Genomic DNA, 18,905 nt, shown 5'->3' with positions numbered 1-18,905 from the left:
ACAATTGATAGTTACAAATATTTTAATCAATGTTGTAGCGTTATTCGTTCACTAAAGTATTTCGGGTTTTGTATAAAATACTTTATAAATAGTAAAATTAATAATGCTTTGAGGTTGGATTTTTTTTAATATTTTTTTTTTACAAACAAACGAGCAATAAATAAATAAATTTACAAATTTACATAACTACAAATAAATTAATTAACAATTGTATAAATACATTTTTGTGGAAATGGTGAAGCTCCAATCCGAGCACAGCGAATGAAATGGGAAGTAAAAGTGCGCATGCGCACGTGCTCACAGGCAGTCATGAGACTCTCTGAAAACACCGGTTATGATGTTCCGATAATCCTGTAGTGGCGACGATGATGTTTTTATCTTTATTTCTCGGTTTACTGCTCATGACAGTCTCTGAAAACGATGCGGTCGAGAAGATTCAAGCTTTCGTCGTTCCTCACAGTCACATGGATGTTGGCTGGGTGTACACCGTCCAGGTAAAACGCAGATTTCGATTTTAAATGACTTGTGTGTTTCCGTAAGTGGAGCTGTCAGTGTTGTTAAACTTTTCTGTCGTAGGAGAGCATGCATGCGTATGCCAGCAATGTGTACAGCAGTGTAGTGGAAGAGCTGTCAAGAGTCAAAAGCCGCAAATTCATCGCAGTTGAACAGGAGTTTTTCCGACTCTGGTGGGTGAATGTGGCATCAGATTGGCACAAGAAACAGGTAAGGACTGATCGATGTCTTATTGGGTGTTTTAGTTTAAAAATAATATTAATATTATTACATAATGTGGGTAAATCAGTTTTACCTTAAAACTCAAAGAAGAAGTTTTCAAACTTGGGTCCAGGGACCCCCAGGGGGCCACAAGGGAGCAATGGAAGAGAGACCGTCCGTGGAAAACAAGGGGGTAATCCATCCGCCGGAAACTGAAGCCTCCGCGGGCGCCGCCATTGTAGCAGAACTTCACCTGCTGTTAGCATTCCATTGACTCCCATTCATTTTTGCGTCACTTTGACAGCGAATAACTTTACATCTGAGGCGTCCAAAGACTCCATTTGTCCATTATTTATTTCTAAAGAAACTCGACAATGTATAAAAGGCTCCATTACCTTGTACCTTACGTTATGGCCCCGTAGAAGCCGTTTTTGTAAAAATAGGCTAACGATTGCGTCATAACTCACGCGACCCTCTGTCGCACTGTAGAGAAATTACCGTATAGACCCGCGTAGAAGCTCGCAGGCAATCGGGGGAACGTGGAGGCATTAAGTCCGATAAAGTGAAGGGAGTAGCCCACAGAGAGTGATAAAGTTGATCCTGCTGCTAGCTCATGGACAGCTAATACTCACGCTCTCCGTCTCTGCGAGATTCGGAAGGGAATGATTCAGATTTCTCTCGGCACAGCTACTAGAAGACTGACAGCTGTCAGACACGTTGCTCACGTGTTCAAGCTCAGTTTGAGCCTGCGCAGTTCGCCTGGCGATCAGGAAGTGAGTGCTTCAAATGGGCTTCACTTTTCTCCGTTGAAGTCTATGGGGTCGCTGTGTCCATCTTATATACTGTCTATGGTGGAAAAGAGACAAACTCCGAAAAATATGTAAGAATATATAAATTAAATTAAAAGGAATGAATTAATTGATTAAAATAAATAACAACTCATTTAAATAATTCATCAATAATTCAGGGGCCGTTTACAAGACACTGTTTACAACTAAAAACAGAAAACCTTTCATGTGTTTTGGCCGTTCATTTACACCACAGTGGCGTTTTGAGGACCTGAAAATGCAAACCTTTGAAAATGGGTTTTAAAGTGCACGTTTTTGAAACCGATACAGTCTTTGTGTAAACCACAAATAAAAAGTGAATTTGTGAACACGGTGATGTCATGTGTACAGCAGTTTTTCTTTACAAAGTGACATCGCCAACTACTGGCCTGACATGAATAATACAGCGTTTTTAGTCGTTTTCACAGATCTGTGTGAATGGGTCTTTGATGGCCCCAGAGTGTGTATGTGAAGCTTTAGCTCAAAATACCCCACAGATATTTTATATAGCATGTTAAAATTGTCAATTTTTGAGGAGCAAAAACACAGCGTTTTTGTGTCTGTCCCTTTAACTGCAAATGAGCTGCTGCTCCCGGCACAGAGGGCGGAGCTTCAACAGCTCGTGTCCTTTTACCTCACACACACATGCACGGAAAAGGTCAACAACTTTTAGCCTTTTATGTTCAAACCGGAGTCAGACAAAGATGGAGAGACTCAAGAAGAAGTGACAACATGTAGAAGCAACAGGACATAATGGTTTGTAGATGAATTTATGTTGCTGATGCGGAGTTAACTATCTTCTAGTCACTGATTAGCATATTCTGTCTTGATAATCTATAAATCGTGTTCAGGGGGCGGGGTTTATGTAAATTTTAGGGTTAGCGATGTCACTAACCTGGGAGGAATGTTATGTAGTGTAGTTTTTCTTTAAAAGCAAATATCTTCTTTTGCTTTGAACTTTGAGCGTTGTAACTTTTCAGATGTTGTCTATGCTCAAACAGCAACATTACACACTAACTAAAGTTAGAAAAGTAAAATCCTACTTAACCACCTCTTTAAGGTGACTTGTTTTTACCTGTCAGGTGAGACAGCTGCTGCACGAGGGTCGTCTGGAGTTCATAATCGGTGGTCAGGTGATGCATGATGAAGCAGTGACAGATGTAGATGATGCCATTCTTCAACTCACAGGTGTGTGACTGTGAACCCAACACTTACAAATGAAACTGTAGAGCATGTGATTTTGCCATGGTAAAGTGATGCCGACAGCTGGCCTTACCATTAAATGATTACCATATTTATGTAACATCATGGCATTTACACAGTACTGTGGTATTAGTGTTGCTGAATGTGTTGCATATAGTTATAGCTCTTCTTACCCCTTCTCTGTCTGGCTTGTAGAGGGTCATGGTTTCTTGTATGAGACTTTTGGCGTTCGGCCACGTTTTGCGTGGCATGTCGATCCGTTTGGTGCGTCGGCCACCACCCCCGTCCTCTTTGCCCTCGCGGGGTTTGACGCTCACCTCATCTCTCGCATCGACTACGACCTTAAAGATGACATGCAGAAAAAAAAGGTCTGCGTTTGCATCAGTGGTTTGTACTTTAATTATTGTGGGAAATATGTTTTATACACCAATGAGCCAAAACATTATGACCACCTTCTTAATATGCTGGTGGTCCTCCGCTTGCTGCCAAAACAGCGCTGACCCGGTAATCTAATCTACCCAGACCTTAATATGAGGCCTTGTTAGGAGATGATCAACAATATGCGCTTCACCTGTGACTGGTCATAATGTTTTGGCTCATCAGTGTACATGAGTGCAGCGCTGCATATTTAGTTTTCAGAGTGCCTCTTAAATTATGATATATTGTGATAATAATGCAACTGTATTTGTAGAATTTGCAGTTTGTGTGGAGAGGTTCTCCCTCCTTAAAGGAAAAACAAGAAATATTCACACACACCATGGACCAGTTCAGCTACTGCACACCGTCAGACCTCCCCTTCTCTAACAGGTAACGTCCAGTAAGTTTTATTTTTGTTTTGTAACACCTCTTTTGTGATTTCTCTCTTTTTTGCTGGGGTGAGTAAATTTTTTTTTTTAAAGAAATGTAACATGGATGCATTAAATAGTGACCATAAAGACATTTAAAATGTTACAAAAGATTTATATTTTTAAATAAATGCTGTTCTTTTTAAACTTACTATTCATTAAATAATCCTGAAAGAAATGTGTCACGGTTTCTACAAAAATATTAAGCATCACAACTGTTTTCAACATTGATAATAATAATAATAATAATAATAAATGTTTCTTGAGCAGCAAATCAGCATATTAGAATGATTTCTGAAGGATCACGTGACACTTAAAATTCAGCTTAATCATCACAGGAATAAATTGCATTTTAAAACTCAAATAGAAAACTGTTATTTTAATTTGTAATAATATTTCACAATATTACTGTTAAAAAAAAAATGATTTACAGCCTTGATGAGCATAAGAGACTTCTTTCAAAAACTTTACCAACCCCAATATTTTGCATGATAGTATATAAAAGTTTGAGTTAAACAAGAAGCATAAAAAAAAAAAAAAAGTTTGAGGATGCTTTAAAAATGTATGGTGGTTGATTCCAGATCTGGGTTTTACTGGAATGGTGTCGCCTTGTTTCCGAACCCTCCTAAGGATGGCATATACCCTAACATGAGTCTGCCAGTGACCGAGGAAACTGTAGAGCTGTATGCACAGGCCATGGTGGACAACATCAGAATGAGGGCCCAGTGGTTCAGAACCGGCCATGTTCTCTGGCCTTGGGTCAGTCTAGCTCCATCATCCTGCAGGCTAACTTGCGCATTGTGTCTTTTATATATTCACTCATTAGGATTACAATGTTGTATTTACAGGGTTGTGACAAGCAGTTCTACAATGCATCAGTGCAATTCATGAACATGGATTTTTTAATGAACTACATTAACGCACACAGTGACAAGTATGGAGTTGCAGTTCAGTACGCCACGCTAAAGGACTATTTTCAGACGGTGCACCAAACAAATCTTTCCTGGGATGTGAGGGAAAACCTAGACTTCCTCCCTTACTCAACAGGTTTCCTCAACAGCTACTTCTATAACTGTGATTACTGCATTTCTGAATGACAAAATGGTCCTGAATGGTTTTTTATTCTGGTTTCCTAGAACCGTTTCAGGCCTGGACTGGGTTCTATGGTTCCAGAAATATCCTGAAAGGAGTAGCCAGACGAGCGAGTGCCCTCCTGTATGCAGCAGAGTCTCTCTTCACTAGATACCGCATCAGATACCCAGAAGGCCCGGTTCAGAGAGAGTGGGCTCTAGACAAACTCAAGGCCCTGCGATGGGCTGTCTCTGAGGTGCCTGGTTTTAAACTTATCTTGTTGTGCCACAATCATTTCCATGTGGGCAACTTTAGGTAGAGTGGCATTCGCAAATTACTTTTAATACGTTCTAATAAGTATTTCATTAAAGATGCCGTAAGCGATATCTGAGAAACAGTGTTGATATTTGAAATCAGCCCAAACAAACACACTCCTCCCTTTATTGCTCTGAAATTCATGAACCCCCAGAGCAAGAGTGAATGTCTCTTTATCATACACTGTACACCCGAATAAGTTATAACAAAACTCATAAAATGTTGAGGTTGGTTGCGCTGTTTGTTCTGGTGATTTCAAATATCAACATTGGCCAAAAGTGTTTTTCACAAACTACTGATCCCACCTTTAATTTAAGTTTACCCTACTCTAACCAATTAATTATTTGGAGCATTAGGATTTAGTGTGGCTGAAGTGAAGCAAAATAATGCTTGGCGAAAAAAAAGTAACGTTGATGAATGAACGACAAGGAAGTACAAAAGCAGTACACAAGAGTAAATACGAGCAAGAGTTGGTTGTTAGTTGCCACCAGCTCCAGAAAAACAATGACACTCAGACAACAGCATATCTTAGTTCTGTTAAAAAGAGCAAAAACAATGTTACTCACGTTGAAGCAAAAACAACGCAACCTCTTTTCAGGCCTTCCTGCTTTGGTCTCTCCACCGCTGGAAAGCTTTTCTAATATTAACGTGGGTTCTAAACCTCTTGCCTGATCATAACCCTTTTTTCCCAGTGATATTCCTCTGAGCTTTTCTCTTTTGTAATGTCTCTTAGCATCTCTCTTTCTACAGTCTTTCTTCAAATCTCCCTCTCGCTCTCTCTCGATAATTAGTGGACACGCCCCCCCATTGCTGATTGGCTCACTCTCTCTCCTCCCCATCATGAGTGGACACGCCCCCTAATTGGCTCACTCTCTCTCCTCCCCATCATGAGTGGACACGCCCCCTACTGCTGATGGGCTCACTCTCTCTCCTCCCCCATCACGAGTGGACATGCCCCCTAATTGGCTCACTCTCTCTCCTCCCCATCATGAGTGGACACGCCCCCTACTGCTGATTGGCTCACTCTCTCTGCTCCCCCATCATGAGTGGACACGTGCCCTAATGCTGATTGGCTACAAGTGTATTGTGCAGCTTTGTCCGATCCACAGCGTTTCTCAGAAATCGCTTACTGCACCTTTTATTATTTACCTAGTACTAAATTCCTTTCTCTCATGAATTAGGCCCAGATCAAACATTATCCCTCTAAGAGATAAGATAAGAAAAACCTTTATTTGTCCCACAATGGGGAAATTACGGATTTTTTGATATTAATGGTTTGCATATGACAAGACATGATTTGACTAGCCATTATCTGGTCTGACATGCCAGGTTCAGCATCATGATGGCATTACAGGGACAGAATCCCCCAAAGTGGCTGATATGTATATGGAGCATCTCACGCAAGGCATGATGGGAGCTGAGGAACTCTTGGCAGCCATTTTCTTGCTTCCACAGACCATCAAACTTTCCAATGACATCCATCACCCACCACCACAAACCAGACCCACCACAGAGAAGACCGGTATATTTCTGTATTCAGATTTGAATCTTTTCTGCACAAGGATATTCTCTGTCCAAAGACATCTTTATCTTTGCCTGCTAATTGTATTGGATTTATATTTGAATAAATATAAATTTAATTCAATATAATCTATATTTAATTAAATATATTAATAAATATAAATAATAAATCAAATATACCTTGATTAAATATTATTTAACCACAAGAAATGAGTAAACACTATAAAGAACTGTACTCGCTATAATATATAGTTATCTTTCTTTTCATCAACGTTTTGTTGTCTGTATAATCTTGTCCTAATATTCCTCTTTACTGATACAGTAAATACACAATATGTGACTGTAGCTTTTTGCCTCATCTCTTGGTTCATGATTTCTGTCATTTGATACATGTTCACAATCAATTGATAAGACAGACTATAATTTTTTTTGCATTTAAATTATATTATTGTAGTCTATTTGCCAGCACTAGTATCAATATTAATACTAGTCATCAATAATATTAAAATATGAAGAGTTTGGTCGATCATGGGTCTAATAGAGGTTTTTTTGTGTGTGGTTTCAGACTCCGAAAATGTTCTTGAACAGCATATCATCGTGTACAACCCTCTAGCCTGGAACATTTCAACACATATTAATATTTCTGTGCCATATGCAATGGCAGTTGTGCTTGACGATTATGGAAAGGCAGCACCGGCTCAGGTACCAAAACATAATCTGTGCATATTCAGTTCTCAATATGTATACACTGATCATTTAGTTCAGTATTTTCAGAGTTTTTCTTTTTAATATTCAGATTCATATTCTTTCTCTTTATCCCAATCATTGCTTCTATCATGACATGTTGTCATCTGTTGTTTCAACTGATAACAAACTCAATAATTCACTGTAGATCCAGCGATCGATGGAGTCTTCCACTGGCTACGATCTGTTCTTCGTTGTTGAGCTGGGTGGACTGCAGTACAGAAAGTACATTGTGCAGTTCCCACAATCCCACTGCGACGCTGGGTCTGCGTGTGGGGCGACTCATGTGGCCAGAGTAGTGAAATTTAAGAAGAAGAATGTGAGCCTGTGGAAGAAGACAGGAAGGAAGTTGTTACCAGTGCTGAACGAGTGCTACAAACTGATGTTTGACCAAGAGACAAACCTTCTGCACAGCATCACAGACCGGCAAGTGTGTTTCATTCATGTCTAAATCACCACAGTTTGTTCAATGGAACATTTAAAAATGTCATTTCGGACCTTGGCTATCCATTACAGGTGCAAAAAGATGAGAGTTCGAGTAGAGCAGGACTTCTGGGAGTATGAGGCCAACGGGGACATTCACTCTGGGCCGATCTCAGACAACTACATCTTCACTGCCAACGGCTCTGCTGTTCCTGCATACAAATCTGTGGCCATGGAGATTGTGCCGGGGAAGATAGTTTCAGAGATACGTCAGTATTTCTACAGGTGAAAGAAAAGATGTTCTTTGAGATCCGTAATCTATTATGTCTGTCTGTTTTTAAACGAACACGCCGACTTTTTGGGACTTTAGCTTATTCACCGTATCCCCCAGAGTTAGATAAGTCCATACATACCCTTCTCATCTCCTTGCGTGCCGTAACTCTGCCTGACGCCCCGACCGCTAGCCTAGCTTAGCACAAAGACTGGAGGTAAAGGGCTCCAGCTAGCATACTAATCCCAATAAGTGACAAAATATGGCAACATTTTCCTATTTACATGTTGTGATTTGTATAGTCACAGCGTGTACAAATAACAAGGTCACATGAGACACAGCCATCTTCTAACCGTATACATACTGGGAACTATATTCTCAGAAGGCGAAGCACTGCTACTTGGGCGGAGTGATTAGCGCAACACTGAGCGAACTCTTCTCCTCACCACGGGGCTTCTCAGGCGCTGCGAGCAAATCACTTTGCAGAAGTAGCAGTGCTTCGCCTTCTGAGAATATAGTTCCCAGTATGTATACGGTTAGAAGATGGCTGTGTCTCATGTGACCTTGTTATTTGTACACGCTGTGACTATACTATACTCTATACTCGCATTTCTGTGTAATAATCAAGGAACTGTGCTGCCACACCATGGGTGCAGCAAGCGCAATGATATTATGATATTTGATCCCATTTGGTTATTGTCAGGGACCAAGCAGTTAAGTAAGAGGAGTCGCAAGGGAAGTTTCAAAAGTAAGGATATTTATTTCCCAAAAATCATAACAACAAAAATAAAGATAAAGTTTTGGGCCCAAAAAAAAAAGGGTCAAATACACAGACAATAACTGAAGCTCTGAACATAAAAGACTCAAAACAAAAAAACACAACTGACCTCCTACAAAAGAAACAACGAGGACTTATATATTGCCTGATCAGACCAATTTTAACCCACAGGGAAAGACTAACAACAACACTACTACATTAACTACAAATAACAGCAAAATCTACCTAAAACTTATTCCAAAAGGAATTACTTAACTAAACAAAAGCACTTTGATACTTGAGTTTAGATTTATACCATGTTCAGTAGTCAATCCCCCCCCGGACATAAACAATGGTAGTGTCCAATTAGGCCACCTCCACTATAAAGCTGCTCCTGCTCCAAGCGCCAAGCCTTTAAGTCAGCCGACTTCCTGGATCTCTCCCGGGTGTGGAATCCAACCCTGGTAAGCTCAGAAACAAATAATTACACAAACAAAAATGACAATCCCAAAAATATATTTCTGAATGGTCAATTAAATAAAGTATAATGTATGTAAAATGAACTACGTGTCCTGTGAATTATTTATAAAATAAATATTTGCAACAAATGTATAATATGTATGAAAAAACAAGTATATAAGCTAATCCCAAAGAAAACAGCATAAACTCAGGAAAACTATAAGTGTATAAGGTTACCGCTCTTAAACTGGTTGTGAGGCCATAGCTGTGGCCATCACAGTTATATTTTGGGATTATACACAATGATATTATGATAAATTATATTTCAGGCGCTGCGTAATATCATGGCAGCAAAGTTCCTCGATTATTACGCAGGAATGAGAGTAGTTCCTAGCCATATCGGCCTAGAAAATCGCAACTTTTAATTTTCCGTCGGTCTTAGTACACGATGTAACTACAGAAGAGTCAAGTTTTAAATAGGAAAAATATTGAAACTCTTTGGTCATTTTTTGAGAGAGATGCTAACGGTCTAATCAGATTCAATTATCTATGCTAAGCTATGCTAAAAGTGCTACCGCCAGACCCGGAGATCGGCTGAATGGATTCGAAAACGGTAAAACTGTTCAACTCTAGGGGAGTTGGAAAATTAGTCTATTTCCAAAAAAAGTGGAGTGTTCCTTTAAGCGACTGACACCAGTGGGCCGGGCTTATGGTGTGATGGTGCATATGTTCATAAAATCATAAATTTAATTTCTCATGACATGACCCCTTTAAACACCTCTCACATTTTCTCCAGAAACCTAAAAATCTAGTAGTAGTTCTCAGAGCTAAAGTGTGACTGTTCTTCTCTCTGCAGGGAGGAGGAAGACAAGAACCACACTTACTCGGTGGTCACCAGAGTGCCGGTAGGGTTTCGGGGTGGTCTGTCGTGCTTCAGACTGGAGCAGAGCTATAAAGTGGGACCCCTAGAGGTGAACCGAGAGACTGTGTTCAGAACCCGCACGAGTCTGCAGAATAACAGAACACTGTTTACTGACAGCAATGGCTACCAGATGATGAAAAGGACATTCAAGAGCTTCGTCAACAACACAATCTCCCGTGTAAGGATGCTTGACGATTAAGATTCATAAATTATGCTGCACACATCTTTTTTACACGTACATCTGTTGTGTGTTTACGTGCACAGAACTACTACCCAATGGTACGAGCGGCTTACATCGAAGATGATTCCAGCAGACTCGTGCTCCTCAGTGAAAGAGCTCATGGAGTGGCCAGTCTGAGTCAGGGTCAACTAGAAGTGAGGGCTTCACACATACTTGGCACTGTTGTGTCAGTGTCTTAGGCCTTTCCCAGCCATTTACTATCTAAAAGTACCTTTTGTATTCTGTGCGTTCTATGTGTGTGTATCAGGTGATGCTTCATAGACGGCTTTGGAACAACCAGGAGTGGAATCTGGGTTATAACCTGACTCTTAATGACTCCTCTGTGGTGCGGCCCGTTCTTTGGATGATGCTGGGATCCCCTGCTGCAATATCATCCATCTACCAACAGGAGGCACTAGAGCTGCAGCACAGACCAGTGGTTATGCCTATTGACCAACCGCGTGAGTTTGCAGGCATTTCTAGACTAGGTTTTTAATCTCAGCCCTTGTATCTTTAAAAAAAAACATTTTCCCTCAATGTTCGAGTTATAACCCTTGCAAGAGCACAATTATAAACCGAACAAGGCCATGAAAGCGGACTAGTGAGTAGAGTTTACCTGTTCGGCTGATGACATTCAATGTCCCCAACAACCTCTGTAGTCCCATTTAGCCACTTGTTAGCATTAGCTTGCGCCTTTTACAACACAAGTAAAAGCTTTTAAAAAATCACAAGAGGGTTTTACTGATGTACTTACTTATATGGTAGAATAAAACATGAAACTATCTTGAGCTTGTGTTCACCACAGACCTTATTTCAAGGATTTAGCCAAAAAAAAACTTGACTTCAGGACAATGGAACCGGAAGAGCAAAAATGCAAACTCATTTCCAGGTTTTGGCCTACAAAAATATGTAATTCCTGCACCACTCTATAGTGTGCCCTCCACTTTCCTTTCATCCAAACATACTTTCATTCCAGCGAAGTAACAAAATTACATGCATTCAAATACTCACTATTACTAATGTAAAACTACTAACAAACTATGGAATAAAAAATAGAAAAGGTAATGGTGACCTTTTACCTCACTATTGACCATATGCACGAAACGCTCTATAAGAACTTGCAAGATCTAAACTTGCAGCTTGAACAGCTTCAATAGTGTAAAACGTAGTTTATAATCAGAATATAGTCACTTAAATAGTCAGGCCTAGCATTAATTTATAACTTTTTATCATAATTGCGAGTTCATATCTTGCAGTTCAGACTTTGTAACTCACAACTCCAAGTTTATTTCTCACAATTCAGAGAAAATGTCAGAATTGCGTGACATAAACTCACAATTCTGACTTGTTTCATGCAAATGCAAGCTTAGATCTTTCCACTTGAACAACTTGCAATTATTGTAAACTAAACCATAAAAACTTTACTTGAAATAAAATATACTTTAACTGTTTATAATTTAAAAAAAAATTATAATTTCAGCTATAGTTGCCAAGCCAACATTTCTTGTTTACATTTAGTTTTACTCGATGTACTAAAATAACTCAAACTAAAAAATTAACTATATAGGCATATTTCAAAATGGCAAGAAAATGACTAAATACTTAACTAAAATTAAACTGAAAACAATTCAAAATCAAAATATTGACTTTATTATTTTTTCTGTCCCCACCCTGTATGTTTCATAAAAAATATAAAGAATCATACATTTAAAATAAGTTTTCAGTTGAGCAACATTTTCAACTTTAACTTAACCTAAATAACAAAAAAATGTTCCTTATCATTTTTGTGTGTTTCGTACATTTTGGTAAACAAACCGAGACAAAGGAGTGTAAAATGTTCCCCTTGCACAGAAAAGCCACTGACTCTGAGAGAGAGAGGTAGCGGTCCGTCTGTTCAGCCGGTGGTTCTGCCCCAGAACCTCCTCATGCAGACCCTCAGCGTCCCTGGCTGGAACTACAGTCCTGATCACACCCAGCACCTCCACAGTCTCAGCGCAGGTGATATACAGTAGAGTACAGTACACAATGCACAGTTCAACTGCCAGCATGTCTCGTAACAGTTATCTGAATGTTTCTGCGCTGTGTGGAGGGATTTTCTACTTCAACCCAGAAGCTATATTCAAAATGTAATGTTGTTTTCATAGGTGGAGAGAGAAAGATAGACTTTGACCGGATTCTTTTGAGGATCACACACCTGTATGAAGTAGGAGAAGACCCAGTCCTGTCACAACCCATCACTATTAACCTGAAGGTACATGAAATCTATTCATTTTTGGCATTTGCATCGGTGGACTGATGTTTTACTTCTCAAGCAGTGCCATTTACAGTAAATTAATTATGTAATAGGAAGTTTTGCGGGGCATAGGGGAGGTAACTGATGTGCAGGAGCGTTCACTTACTGGAACATGGGATATATCAGACCTCCAGAGGTGGAGCTGGAAAACCAATGGAAGAGTACGAAAAGAAGGTGAGTTTTCACCCTTGATGGATACCTACAATTCTTGAATCAGATTGAATAGATCTCAGTACTAATTGTCATTGTTATATTTTTTCCCCCTTTTTTACAGAGGAAAACTATTTTTTCAGTGGCGTAACCCAGGACTTCAATGTGACCATTCACTCGAAGGAGATCAGAACCTTTTTCATTCACTTTAAATAGACTGTTTTGCAGAAGCCGACGATTATCTTCTGTGAAGATTGTTTATTACGATTATTTCTAACGTGTCAGTAATGATTTTAGGATGTGCACAATATGAATAATTGAAACTTCTTTGTTTTTTCTTGGGATAAATATAAGATGGTGTTAAGCATCATGCACAGTGGATTTCTGTGAACTGTTTGTCCTCTGCTTATTTAAAAAGAACAAATACAATCTCTACTTCAGGTCAGTGGGTAAATGTAAACTTTCTTAGTTCAAGTAGCTGTGTTTCCATCCAAAGTTGTGATTTGAACTTGTGCGCAAAATTGAAAAATCAAATAAACATATGTGAATAAATCAGCGTTTCCATCCCATGTGTTACAGAGGACAAAATTGTCACTTCCTTGGAAATTGACGCAAAATATCTGTAATATAAATGAAAGTTGCTGTAATCTGGGAAAAAAAACTGTGGCTCTTTTTTCCTCCATCATAAATGACTTGCGTCTCAGAGCGCACGGATGAAACACAATAAACGCTGTCATGTTCTCTTGCGTTCGGATGCTGGTGTCTGTGGACAATCCTGTGAGACACTTCTAAACCAAATCATTCTGATGACAGACTTTGGCTCAGAGATTTCAGAATGATCAAAGCAACATTTGGTTAGTCCAGTTATCCAATCACATCCACTGTTGAGGCAAAGTCACACACGTTTTTTGCAGTGCATTGAAGGATTTAGTAGGTAAATTTGTTTCTATCATAGTTTATGCACGTCTTTTTATCGGACAAAAACATTATCCTACTCAATTGAGCGCATACGTTTTTATGCGCATCTTGCCGTTTCCATCCAGCGGGATTTTTTTATGCAATATCCCAAAACTCACATAGAAATTGGTGGATGGAAATACATGAATATAATTGTTGTCATGCATGTATTCTAGAAGAATGCTGTCTACACAGAAAATCATTCATAATATGATATAAAATTGTTAGATTTTAATAACCTTATTAGAGTATTGACACTGTCCATATAGCAACTGAAAAGGCCATTCTTACACATTTTACATTTTGTATTGTAAATATATTAATTCATACTGGCTATTATACAATTTTGTGTTCAGAAATAAGTGCACTTTATAAAAAAAAAATACAAACTTGGGTGGATGTTTTCATGCTCTTAAAATAAATGTATATAAATAATGATATGTTTGAATATAGTATAATGTATTGGTGTGTTTAATAATGTGCCAGTTTTATTAGTATTATTAGATACAATTATGTCTTTTTAGGTGCACACACTCTCACTTTCACTGTGGAGCTGTTGGTGGCATCATGACGATGACAGGCTGAAAAAGACAGAAACGGTTTACAATCGTGAACTCTGCATCATATTTCACATCATTCGTTCTGGTCGCCAGCATGGAAAGGTTTATGAAGTGAGCATCGCTTACCACATGAGATCTGGGAGTGCAGCAGGGAATCACTTTGCAACAGTACGCGGCGAGAGTGAGAGAGAGAGCGATCTGAGTCGCCTCAATGAGTCGATCCAATGAAGTCAGATGACTGAATCCCTCCTGTGTGAGTAAAGAGGGTAAACGATATATAAATCAACATTTAATTACATATATTTCATCATCATGTACAGTAATAGCTGTTTTTCAATCCCCGAGCTTTATAGGCTACCACACCTGATGTGTGAGTTGATGAATATGTGAATAAAAGCCTAAATTAAATCTGTTCATCATATAAAGTGATTGAGCCTCTTCAGAAAATTGGACTAAACCGCTCAATTCATTTGGATTAGTTTTACGATCTCTTTATGAACTTTTTGAAGCGTCACAGTGGTAGTTGCGTAGCTGTCAATGGAGGAACAGAAAGCTCTCAGATTTTATTAAAAAGATCTTTATTTGTGTGTCACGAGTTCACACTTACATACAATAGAGAGCCTAAGTTCCTCCCCTCCGCTTCCGGCTCATGGGACCTTATTTCGGAAAAAATATGTATGGTAGTCAACGGCGAGAGACAACTTATCTTTTTATTCCGTCTGAACTGAACCTGATTTACACATGTGATGTTTGTCAATTTAAAAGAGAATTATGAAAGTCAAGAAAGTCGCAGTTTGTCATAAAACAGAAGAGTAACATTTAGTTTTATGTGAAAATCGCTCAATGAACTACATCTCTCATCTCGTAGGCCTACTGTACGTCACCGTTGCTCGTGTGTGTGCAGTCTGGTACAAAACACTCAGGCATGACGGCGTAACGTTACAATTATAACGTAAGACTATAGAAAAAATGACAGACGTTAGCTTCAGTAAAGTTAGCTTCATTCATTGAGTGAAAAGGTATGACGTCACATGTGCGCCTTTTGGGTTTAGTCTTTGTAATTACGTATTTTCTTATACCTCAAGAAATGTATATATGTCTTATACCTCAACAGTTTTACATCAAACTGCGACTTTCTTGACTTTAAAATGTATCTTTTAAATTGACAAACATCATATGTGTAATTCAGGGCACAATTCAAACGAGATCAAAATATTTGTTGTCTCTCGCCATTGACTACCATACAATATTTTTCCGAATTAAGGTCCCATGGTGGTCCACCGGAAGGGGAGGGAGTTAGGCTCTCTATTAGAGGGGATAAAGTTGAATGCGTATTTGGCGTGCTGTCCGGGGGGAGGGCTCCGAGCTCTCAGAAGTGTCAGAAGTGTGGAGAAGGGGTGGTGGAGGGATGCTGCTAAACTGTCAATGGATCGAGGTGAGACTGCTGAATACGCCTCTTATCATTGATCGCTGAGTGCTCTCCACTCGTGTTAATTCTCGGAACGTGCTCCTCCCGAACTTTGTTAATAAAACATAATTTCGAAAATGAACCAAAGTCATACGGGTTTGGAACGACATGAGGGTTAGTAACTAATCTGACAATTTTGGGGGGAACTTTCCCTTTAATTTTTACATTTAGAAACCGTTTCAGTTATATATGAAAGTTTTTGCTTTCCCACATCCTATGCAGAGCATTATTTTCAAAGGAGAACAGCACAGTGACAATAATAGCATTGAAATGTTCTCTTTAAAACGGTTTAGCTTACCTCTGCGAGTGTACATGTGCTGTTTTCAGGAATTGTCTCGTTATAATTGTAGTAAAGCCAGCAGACACCAGGGTCCATTGGTGGATTAAGCGTAGACAAGAGATAGATAGAATATGCCACACATGTGACCACCTGCATTCCCAAACATGCCTTAAGCTGTTAAGAAATAAAATGACACACATAATGAAATGCTTATTTCCTGACACATTTGGAGTGGGGACCCAAAATTTCAGTGGGCTCATATAGTGCTTAACTTGCATGATGACACTTTTTATACAAAATTTCTTTTATTTGTATATGTGTCCAGATACTCTTACTGTCGGTAGGTGGAGTTTCTGCGCTGCTATCGCCAAGCTGCCAGCAATTATGCTCTGTTTAAGGAAAACATTGACTTTAGGGATGAGCAACTTCTGTCCTGAAGGGTCACAGTCCTGCAGAGTTTAGCTCCGCCTCCAACCCTAATCACACACCTGAACATGCTAATCAATGGCTGCATCCAAAATCACATAATTCCCTACTATATAGTAGGCAAAAAACAGTATGTGACAAAGGAATTATGTCCGAATTCACAGTACTCACAAAAGAGTAGGGAAAAAGTCGATCTACTTCGTCCGGCGAGATTCTGAAGTGTGCATATTCTGGACACTTTAATATCCCATGAGGCCACAGGAGAGAATTGGGAATTGTGAAACAAAGTGAAGCAACGCAAAAGACGTGTCACATGATACTGACATTGTGGCGAATGTAGTTACGGATTACATTAATTGCCTACTGTAGCCTAAGAGTAGGCTAGTACACACACACTCATAGCCTACTGTATAGAACATACTTTTTTGAACAGTCGTGAAGTAGGCTACTAATTACTCATTGTACACAAGACAGTAGCTATGCGATTTCGGACGCAACCAATGTCTTCAGGATCACTAAAGCCTGTGAGGTTTTTACCAGGGGTCACAGCTCTGCAGGACAGTGGCCCTCCTATCTCTGATTTGGCCATCAAGGTGTGAACCCACCTATATTGAACCATCATGTATTGGAACAGCTTAAAGGAGAACTCCGGTCAATTTTAACATTGAGCTCATTTTTTTGTAAATTTGGAGTGCTGTCAATACAGAGAACAACGACAAAAATCAGTGTTGCCTACACCGTGTTATCCTCTTTTTAAAATTTGCACCCTGTTGACTTCAATGGGGCAAGTTTTAAACCTGCCTTTAGCCTCTTAACATCCTTGATGTGTCATACAAGTGCCCAGCCATGTTAGATGATTCCTTCAGAGTGAACACGAGTGAATCTGACTGCAGTAGATGTGAAAGATATGAATAAAAATGATGTTATTTCAGCCAGCGCACATACCTGTATTTACATCCTGTTTTCGGTCGAAGTCCACAGTAGTCGATTGTCGAGTTCACGCTTATAGGTTTAGTTAAATATGATCACGCACGTGACCTCGACAATCGACTACTGCAAATTTTAAAAAGAGGATAACACAGTAGGCAACACCGATTTTTGTCGTTGTTTTCTGTATTGATAGCACTCCAAATTTACACAAAATTAGCTCAATGTTAAAATTGACCGGAGTTCTCCTTGTTACAATATGTTATATATTGTCAGAAGCTTTAAATTGGTTAAAGGATTAATTCACTTTTAAAATTAAAATTCTGTCATCATATACTCACCCTTAAGTTGTTTCAAACCTGTATGAATTTCTTTCCTCTGCTGAACACAAAGGAAGATATTTAGAAGAATGTCAGTAACCAGACAGTTTCTGGTTCCCATTGACTTCCATAGTAGGAAAAAAAAAATATACTGTGGAAGTCAATGGGAACCAGAAACTGTCTGGTTACTGACATTCTTCTAAATATCTTCCTTTGTGTTCAGCAGAGGAAAGAAATTCATACAGGTTTGAAACAACTTAAGGGTGAGTATATGATGACAGAATTTTCATTTTAAAAGTGAACGAATCCTTTAAGACCAGCAAACCAACTTAAACTGGCTTATGAACAGGCTTATTAAATATGTAAAAAATAATTAATTACAGTAACACATACAATGAACACTTACAACAAAGGAAAACGCTCGCATGGTGGTGTTTGTCATCCAAACAAAATCGAAAATAGTCATAGCATACGGATTTCTGTAGCTTAAAGACATTCCTACATAAAACGGAATTCTGCAACCAATGAAGAAGACAGTCAGCGCGATCTCCGTCACCTGTGGATGAGACATATACAACTCTTTAGTGGACGTGTTTCACAACACATTGTATTCTACTTTTTTACGCTAACTCTACGTGTACCCCTAAAATCTTGGGTTCTGCCTCCAGGTATTTGTATTTTTGACGTGGGTTTCTCTGGAAAGTAACTTCCAGTAACGCCCCCGCGTCGCCCGAATCGCTCGCGCTCAGCGCTGCAACATCCGAAACATCTGCCTCGGGTTCGCCTGAGGAACAGCGTCAGAACAAGTCTCGGATCAGTCCAGGTTCGGTTGTTGCAAATAACAATTTATAAAATACACATTATTAATAAGATATCTTAGCCTACTCGTCATTTTCTTCGGCTGGTCTTTATGCGTTCAAAACAATAGTGCGCCCCAAATCCCTGAAAAAGACTCCGTTATGGGGTTTTGGGAATGTTTCCGCCCCTCTCCCATCTGGAGCTTGAGGAGTTCATACAGACTTCTATGGCAATCCATTTTAACATCTAACCGTTACAATTTACCCATCTAACAAAATTAAGCGACTACAGCAACATAATCGGTGACCAAACTTTCGTCATGTAGGCCTAAACGGAAAAGTGAAATTCCTGGATCTTTCTTCTTGAATCAAGTGGTTTTTGTATATTTATTTATTTTTCTATGGGCGGACATGCAGTAGTTTAACCTAATTTAT

The 18,905-nt window shown here is 39.2% G+C and overlaps 2 protein-coding genes across 3 annotated transcripts; one reads left to right on the top strand and one right to left on the bottom strand.

The window, feature by feature from the left end:
• The first annotated feature begins 218 nt into the window (after nucleotides 1-218).
• On the top strand, nucleotides 219-13,477 carry man2b2 (mannosidase, alpha, class 2B, member 2). Of its 2 annotated transcripts, none has more exons than XM_079585306.1 (19): nucleotides 219-494; nucleotides 577-723; nucleotides 2,624-2,729; nucleotides 2,940-3,112; nucleotides 3,436-3,551; nucleotides 4,171-4,348; nucleotides 4,438-4,636; nucleotides 4,726-4,916; nucleotides 6,305-6,497; nucleotides 7,062-7,198; nucleotides 7,389-7,666; nucleotides 7,757-7,948; nucleotides 10,007-10,250; nucleotides 10,337-10,447; nucleotides 10,561-10,753; nucleotides 12,144-12,290; nucleotides 12,437-12,543; nucleotides 12,639-12,759; nucleotides 12,860-13,477. In XM_079585306.1, exons 1-19 carry the CDS (start codon nucleotides 366-368, stop codon nucleotides 12,949-12,951), a joined length of 3,054 nt encoding a protein of 1,017 aa, XP_079441432.1. In that variant the 5' UTR covers nucleotides 219-365; the 3' UTR covers nucleotides 12,952-13,477. The 2 variants fall into 2 exon arrangements, with proteins under 2 accessions (XP_079441432.1, XP_079441433.1); XM_079585307.1 differs by having other exon boundaries at nucleotides 294-494; nucleotides 2,602-2,729; nucleotides 12,860-13,476.
• Nucleotides 13,478-13,901: 424 nt separating this feature from the next.
• LOC306984206 (uncharacterized protein) lies at nucleotides 13,902-18,682 on the bottom strand. Its single transcript, XM_079585345.1, has 7 exons — nucleotides 18,559-18,682; nucleotides 18,315-18,457; nucleotides 18,080-18,229; nucleotides 16,336-16,389; nucleotides 16,019-16,174; nucleotides 14,379-14,501; nucleotides 13,902-14,273 (listed from the first exon to the last, which is right to left on the bottom strand). The coding sequence occupies exons 1-7, from the start codon at nucleotides 18,563-18,565 to the stop codon at nucleotides 14,235-14,237; spliced, it is 672 nt and encodes a 223-aa protein (XP_079441471.1). The 5' UTR covers nucleotides 18,566-18,682; the 3' UTR covers nucleotides 13,902-14,234.
• Between the last annotated feature and the right edge of the window lie 223 nt (nucleotides 18,683-18,905).

This window comes from Phoxinus phoxinus (assembly GCF_949152265.1).
Source record: "Phoxinus phoxinus genome assembly, chromosome: 2".
NCBI lineage: Eukaryota > Metazoa > Chordata > Actinopteri > Cypriniformes > Leuciscidae > Phoxinus > Phoxinus phoxinus.
This window is presented reverse-complemented; position numbering and strand designations above follow the sequence as displayed.

Bases quoted from the DNA above. Each gene is read 5' to 3' on its own strand.
- LOC306984206 (XM_079585345.1), bottom strand. The intron at 16,390-18,079 runs GTAAGTGTTCAT...TTCCTTAAACAG, and splicing joins TGCGAGCGTTTTCCTTTGTT to AGCATAATTGCTGGCAGCTT. The intron at 16,175-16,335 runs GTAAGAGTATCT...ATTTCTTAACAG, and splicing joins AGAAACTCCACCTACCGACA to CTTAAGGCATGTTTGGGAAT.
- man2b2 (XM_079585306.1), top strand. From the start codon at position 366: ATGATGTTTTTATCTTTATTTCTCGGTTTACTGCTCATGACAGTCTCT. The intron at 6,498-7,061 runs GTATATTTCTGT...GTGTGGTTTCAG, and splicing joins ACCCACCACAGAGAAGACCG to ACTCCGAAAATGTTCTTGAA. The intron at 12,291-12,436 runs GTGATATACAGT...TTGTTTTCATAG, and splicing joins CCTCCACAGTCTCAGCGCAG to GTGGAGAGAGAAAGATAGAC.